Consider the following 7924-nt stretch of genomic DNA (forward strand, 5'->3'; position numbering starts at 1 on the left):
TGACAATGACCCAGGGAGGGCCAGACCCATGGACAGGGGAGTGGACAGCCAGAGGAGCAACCTTGGCTGTATTCACTCTGCCTTCCCTTACCACTTCCACACCCTGAGCCTCTGTCATCGCTGCTGGGGGTGGTGACAGACAGTGTTGGTATTCATGTATTCATACCTGATACCCAAATTTCACCTTTGGATCTAGTCACAGTGTCTCTCTCTCTCTCTCTCTCTCTCTCTCTCTCTCTCTCTCTCTCTCTCTCTCTTACTCTCCCTCCTTCCGTGTGTGTGTGTGTGTGTGTGTGTGTGTGTGTGTGTGTGTGTCTAGAAGAACAGGAATAAGGAGCAGGAGGTGACCTTAGGAAAATAAAGTGAATTACATTAAGAAGAATCATTTAGAGTTATTGGAGTTTTCATCCCTCCCCCTTATATATGACTATGTGATAAGAGAAAGAACAGACAAGAAGGCAACAGGTTTGCTTTTTGGATCTGGGGAACAGGAGGAGAGCAGGGCAGGAAACAGTGGTTTGTGTGACCTCCTCCTCCTCCTCCTCCTCCTCCTCCTCCTCCTCCTCCTCCTCCTCTTTTCCCACATCCCATGGCAGGGATCTCAGATACAGAACACTGTACCTCTGGCTCTGTGGAGAGCATCATCAGGGGACCCAGGTCCCCAAAGAGAAATCAAAAGTGTTAGCCCAGATATTCGGCACTGGACTTGTGAGGTTGTGCAGAACAACATAAAGCCCCAGGCAGATGAGGGTCATGGGAAAATAGTCACAGGTCTTGGAGATTCTCGGTCTGCAGGGAGGAAAGTGCCACTGGGAAGGGATAAGAGACAGTCTGTAACCAGGGCAGGGCAGAGCGTGCTGCCTAAAGGGCTTCTACTTCTGGAAGCCTCCTCTCTGCCTCCCAAAATATGTCTCCCTGATGTTCCCTGATTCTTCACTGTCCCTTCCCCTAATGAGTATCTTCGATATAATGTTATTTCATCTCCAAATACGTGGTGTTAGTTTGGGTAGCAAGAACAAAATAAGTACTGTGGTGGAAAAACTAATGGTCAACTTGGAATGCCCAGATCAACTGAGTCTGTGTGATTCTGGCGTGGAAGGCCCACCTGAGGATTGTTGCCAGAACGGCATAAAAGAAGAACAGGAGGGGAAGATTGCATGCTGTTGATTTTCCTAGAGAAGCTTTCTAAAGCTGGTTTTCCTGATGCAAACTCAGCTGTTCTCCTCGTAAGAGAAGCTGAGGTCCTCACTGTCACCGGGGACAGCTGCTGTTTTCCTCCAAGGGAGCTTTGGTCTTCACCTTGAGCCTTGCTTCCTGGCTCCAGTGCAGATCCCTCAGCCTCTTGGAATAGATCTTTTATCCCAGTGGTGCAGACTTCCTAGCTTCCACCACCGGCCTTTGGGCCTCCCCAGTGCAGCTCCTTGTGATATTGCTGTAGGCTGGACTCGTGGAGGACATCACCATGGGATCCAGGCCCTCAGCTGAATTCTTCAGGTCTCTGGCACAAGGACAGATCTCTTGCACTCTTCTGCACTTGACTTATTTGGGTGAATATTATAAAATAAGCCTATAAATCATGTGACCTGTGTTAAATCTACTCCCTTGACAATCCTGACTACAACCAATACACACCAAACCATGAAACAACATGTTTTCACAAAAGACAAGGACAAAACACAGAACTGTAGAGGTTTAGTGTTTGTGGATGAGTTCTTGGTAACTTCCTCAACATAATATTTGAAGGGTGCTTTTTGTAGGATACATTTGAGTGAGCAGACCTACCTGGCTATTGTGAGACCTGCTCTCCCTGAGTACAATTTTCTGCGGACTCTGTCTCTGTCTGAAGTCAGTGACCAAAGACTGTGTCCTTCCACAGCTTCTGAAACTCCCAGTCTGGGAACTGCATGTGGCTTTCGGTGAACACCATTAGCGTGTGGCAGAATTCAACACAAATGAACACAACAACAACACAATGACACAACAACCAATGGCATTAGCTTTTAAAAAAAAACAACAAACAGCTCTCCTAGAAGGAGAGGAGTGGGGGGGGGTACTATACTAGGCCCAGTTTTGAGGAACAAAGCTCCCAAACTCCCCCAACCACATGGCAAGCAGAAATCTCTCTTTTGTCATTGTCATTGACAGCATGTCATGTAAGATTTCAAAACACAAAAAAAATTCCAAGACAAAATGACAGTCCATATTTGAGTATATTTGGAATTAGAAAACAGAGACAAGAATTATATCCAGAGGGCTATGGTGATGTTTGTTACAAGTACCAATTAATTGATTGGTATAACTATACCACTATCTTAACTTTCACTAATTTTAAGAAACTTTCACAAACTGAAGTAACACAGCCCAACAGAATTGGTCCAGCTAAGTCATTTAAGACAAGCATGTTTAAAAGAAAGAATAGTATACGTCTACACTGCAATATTCTGATATCATAATATTATAATATTATAGGAAGGAAATATACTATTGTCATCATTGTAAAAATACAAATTCTGGCCAACTTAAGATCAAAATGAATGTGTCCATTCCTATTTGAGAAAGCTATTAACTGAGTACATAAATAGCTTTTTCTTTCACAAGCAGAAGTTTATAACAGGTTTACACTTTTTTTTAAACTCAATCTACTCTGAACCAGTTAGAAGAGGAAACATATTTGAAAATTGAGAGCAAACCAACACTTAATGATAAAGATACAACTGACTTTTAGCACATCAGTCACACTCCACATATTTTGAGATTAATTCCTAGAGTCCTTCCCACACTTATTCATGGTTTTGCTCTTCAAAAGGAAGTTTTTTTCATCCCTGTGCCAACTCCATTGCGAAAGGACCTTTTTGTAGATGTCTTCTCCAAAATTGGCTTTAGAAAAGCTAGTCCCTCGCTCCCGTGCAGCCTGGCTGGGCAGCTGTTCAACAGGATGAGAAAGTAATCAGATTTTTCAGACACCTGGCAATTCAGATGGGGGAGGAAGGAGAGAATACAGCTCTAAGGTTAAAAGTTTATTTCCACAGTAACAATTTCCAGAGTTTAATGCTGATAAATCCAATATATCTCATCTCTTAAGGGTGGAAATTTTGTTAAAATGCAATGTATACTTTATCTGGATACAAAATATTACTTGGAATGATCTACCCACTTGCCTAATGTTTACACTAATTGCTGCTATTCAGCATTTACATCATGCACTTAACACAGTTATCTTATTGCTATTTTTTATAAGAAATATTTCAAGTGGCACTAATGAGTCTTGGAAATCGTGTTTCAAATTCAGGCAGAAAAACCACCCAGGGAGATGAGACTCCGGGTTTCAGTGAGGAGAACAGTCCCTCTGTGGTCCTAGGCTACTTGCTAGGTTCTCCATAAGAAAGTCTTGCGCATGAACCCTAACATCTTTACCTTTCGGCTTTTGCTCAATTTCTCATCAGTGGTTCAAGGCCCAGAGAGTGCAAGCTGGTATTGGGGCACTGAATGGTAGAAGAAATAGGTCCAAAACCTCAGAGCTCACACTAGACTTAAAGAAGTATGGTTCAATCCTCTGTTTGCAGATGAGGGGATCAAATATCAGAGCACAGTTCATGCCTAGTCAGAGCTGGCAAATTTGCATGTATGACTCAGGTGACACCGTCAACACTTGTCATTTTTCTCTTTTGCATTATTTCAGAAGAATCATCCTTTCTCTGGTGTGAGAAACTGAAAGTGTAAATAAGGATCAAAACGTTTAATAGATAATGTGAAATAGGAAGAAAAGGGGCAAAGGGGAAGGGGAAGTGGGAGGAGTAGGGGAAAGGAAAGAAGGGAATGGAATTAATATGAAAAAATGGAAACAAAGTCTTTGCAAATAGGGAGGGATGGAGGGGTTGAAGGGAGGCCAGGGGAATGGGGAAAAAATAAGAATCAAGATATTATGTACAGGTACAAATCTCTAATGATGAATGTCATATTGTATACTTAAAATGTGCCAATAAAATTAACTTTAAAAAAAGAAGAATCATAATACATTAACAAGGGACTAATACAAATATCATTGATAATAAAAGCAATGACTTATCAGTAATCTCTGTGATACATGCTTTGGATATCTCATCTTAGTCTATCCCCTAAAAAGCTCTGTGAAGCAAATCCCATCAATTCTTTAGCTTTAGATGGGGAAATGAAGTGACTTGGAGGTAAGTTTAGTCATGCTGAGCCATTTGAGTACAAGCTCAGGTTTCTCAACTGTTCTTTGAGAGCTAAACAATTTTACTGTAAATAAAGATGCATACTACAAAGTAAAAATTATAGACTTTATCTTGGTGCAAGAAGAACAGTTTGGCCTCAAGTTACTGTATTTGGAGGTTGAAATGGGGCCAGAGTACACAAAATGCTTCCCGGAAATCTTTGCTCTGGCTGAGTGATCCACTGAAGACTCCAGCAGTCAGAGGTCCAGGCAACCCATTCCTACTGGCCTGGGGAAAAATAAGGACTTGTTTGTCTTTCTTTTTGATCTGTGCATAGTCAAAGATCATTTCATAAATATTGGTTATGGAAAAATCAATAAAAATTCTTAGTTGGACACTACTATGTATTTTCCCTTGCGCTAACAGAGAGAACCTAAACGTGATAGATAAATGCCATCTATTTTACATCTCCAGCAGGAGAAGCGTGTGAGTCAATTCAGGGAGGGAAGCAACCCATTTCTTTCCAGAAATACTCTTGATGCCACCTTTGTATTGCAAAAGAAATATTCTGGTTCTGGTTGTGAGATTCCTAAGCCATCACAAAAAGGATGCTGAAGCACTTTGTTGATCTAAAGGCAGCTCTTGTTAGGGTAGAATCATATTAAATACTAGCCTGGTTGATGGACTTGTATGAAGTTTGAAATAAATATTATAAAATCTTATATGTCACTTGCCTGCATTATTATTCTCCCTGAACTATCAAACTGACACAAATACCATCCACACCATTACCGCATGAAGGAGTTATAAAGAGAGCAAAGTTGCCAACTTCAAAAGCAGAAATATGGAAAATTTGGTGAAAGAAATATTTCATTTATGAGCAAGATGGTTCCATAAGTACTTTAGAAGAACAAATATTCTTAATTTTTAAAAACAGCTACAGACAAGTGCTTCTTGTTCAACAGAAATGTCATGAGTAAACCTTTGGGGAAAGAATAAAAAGTAATTAGGAAGACACATGAGAAAATATACCAATTTATGAATTGTGACTCATCAGCTTGATCAATGTGCTGTCTGATAGAATCAATGACTAAATTAGTGCTGAATGCTCATAGGAGGGAAGCCAGAGAAAAGAAGCTATATTAAATAAACAAGAAAGAGAAAAATGACAGATGTGAAGATTAGTGAGAAGGCCAATAAACAAATAACTGGAATATTATGTTTGAACACAGATTTATCATTTAGGATTTATATGACATTTCTTTATCCTAAAGCAGTTTCATAAATTACATTGATTTTAGGAATTACAATGTGACAGGTTAAGTTTTAGTGAAGAAAAGTTAAAGTTCAAAATATCATCAACAACCTAAGATATTTTAAAATTTTAAACAAAATATTGACATAAAAATAAACTCAAATATCATATGGAAATAGTGTTAAATATACCAAAGAAAGATATTTATTTTCTAAATGTCTTGAACAGTTCAGTGAACTCAATCAATACTTTTGAATAAATATATGGCTTAATATTTATGTAATATTTCACTGAGATCTACCATTTTGTCTATATTCTGCATCAAAGAAAGTCTGTTTTGTAAAATTAGGAAATTTGCTGTTTCTGAAAGATGACCACCATATCTTAGCTATATAATTTCAATGGCTAAGTAGCCACTGTGATTATGAGTGGATGTATATATATATGGAAAAAATAAATTTCCATGGGCAAAAATTAACATCTTACATAGGAATGAATATTTACACAGGGACCAACCCTAAGTAAGTCACAACAATTTAATGTAGTCCAATATTATTATCACATAAATGTTTCCTTTTACTGATTTCTGAATCTGAATCTGATTACACTTTTTTTCATTGAAAGTTCTAAAAATAAAATAAATTGTTTTTCTGTTGCATACTTCTTGAGGAAATTTTGAATTTAGATATTCCACAAGTCTAGCCATCTATTCAACCATAAAAAATAGAGGTGAAACTCTTACCTTAGAAGACAGATCTGGGTAACACCAAAACACAGACATTGTGGAAATGGACAGAATTAAGATAAGACTGAGTTTTAATAAGCTGCAGAGTAAGAAGGAAAAAAATCTCAGATTTAATTTCATGTAGGCAAGTATAAATTAAAAAGCATACAAAAATGTAATGTTTCTCTTTACATAAAAATACTGTATTTACCTGATCATTTTGGACTTTCCAAAATCTGTGCAGATCGGTGATTTTACTGCCAAATTCCTCAGACTTACCGTCAGATCCTTCCTGGATGGCTATTTTATATCAGAAAAGTTCAGAAATTAAAATGTCATCATGTCTCATCACAAATGACTAGTTTCTCTGGATGTGGCCTTTTGTTCTTATTGAGTGGGAAAAGGACAATAACATACAGACATTGTCATGGAACTACCAAGGATTAAATTCTTTTAAAGGTTGCCATTAAGAGTGCCCTTCAAAAGTCTTGTCCCCTCTACACTGCATCATTGTGACATTGTGGCCAGGGGATTCAAAGCCTTTTTGTTGTTTTTGTCTTTGTTTTTAGCTCAGAAGCATAGACTTTCAACAGTTAAGGAGGATGACACTATTTCCTTGAATCTCTCAAATATCTTGTTTCAGAGATAGACACAAAGGAAATCATTACAAGACCAAAGAGCATCTACACAAATGATGCATGCAGATTATTCAAAATTTCCAGCTAAGTTTCCTTCCTTTAGGACATCAGCAGTCAAAGCAGGGAAATAAGTAAATAGCATGGCCCTTTGTTCTAGTCCTGTAAATCAAAGGAGGAGCACTGTGCCTGTCCCTCCCATGGATACTCCCAAAGTCCCAGGTCCAGAGCTCTATGAATACCTTCCCACTTGACCTCCTTCCCTCCCTAGGGTATGGAACTTCTCCAGGCAGTGTGTGTGATAACCTCTCACTTCAGTGGGCATCTGCATTAATCAATTGATTCAGGAGTGCTAAGCATGCACAGATGTTGTTCACTCTTACAGTGGAGGAAAAAAGCAAGGGAAGTGATTTCTGCTTGGATAACTAGTGTCTGTGAGATGGTGCCAACATATTTTTTTAATACCAAGCAACTGGGGAAAATTCTTGCTTCCTCAAGATCAACACCTTTTGGAGGACAAAGCTGCCCTGTGTTTGAGACATTTGGTGCCTGTTTGTCAGTGATGCATTCCTTTCTTTTGGGAACCATCTCTCTGCATGATTCTCATGCAACTGTCAATCTTATAGCCCCAGTTTGCCTATCATAAGGGAAAGCGGTGACCCATACTCTCGAGAGAATCTACATCACATGATTAGGAGCTTGGGACAGATGATCCAAACATCTTTGATCAGAGTTCTGTCAAGGACATCATATGGACACCAGGAGACAAAGGGCCTTCCAGAGCACCAAAGGATTGAATAAACATGTTTTCTTTTGGTTTCTCCTTAAACCCAGGTCAAATAAACATATAAAAACAAAAGGAGTGGGGAAAACAGAGGCAAAATAATATTTTGTTAAGTCATGAGGAATAGGCTAAGTAGAACTGAGAAAGGTGCTTACTAACACACCTTTAAGAGTCAAATATTTGTAGAACCAGGTATATTTGCATGTAGTGAAGATGGCACCAGAAAAGGAAAATCAGGCAGACGTTTGTGTAAGAATCATTTCAGTGCCACATATCTTCCCATCCCTAGTTTTAGGCCCCTGAACTTGGCAGAATACTAAAGGTTTTTTTCTAATGGGAGGATAGAAAGGG

The 7924-nt window shown here is 39.0% G+C and overlaps 1 protein-coding gene across 1 annotated transcript; it reads right to left on the bottom strand.

The window, feature by feature from the left end:
• Positions 1–2784: 2784 nt before the first annotated feature.
• On the bottom strand, positions 2785–6295 carry Nps (neuropeptide S). The gene is given in 2 exon segments (XM_021253484.1): positions 2785–2964; positions 6173–6295. Coding segments are annotated over 2 exon segments (303 nt in total).
• Between the last annotated feature and the right edge of the window lie 1629 nt (positions 6296–7924).

Source organism: Heterocephalus glaber, unplaced genomic scaffold, assembly GCF_053883595.1.
Source record: "Heterocephalus glaber isolate CG9 unplaced genomic scaffold, H.glaber_assembly_v1.0 deba00001497, whole genome shotgun sequence".
NCBI classification, from domain to species: domain Eukaryota; kingdom Metazoa; phylum Chordata; class Mammalia; order Rodentia; family Bathyergidae; genus Heterocephalus; species Heterocephalus glaber.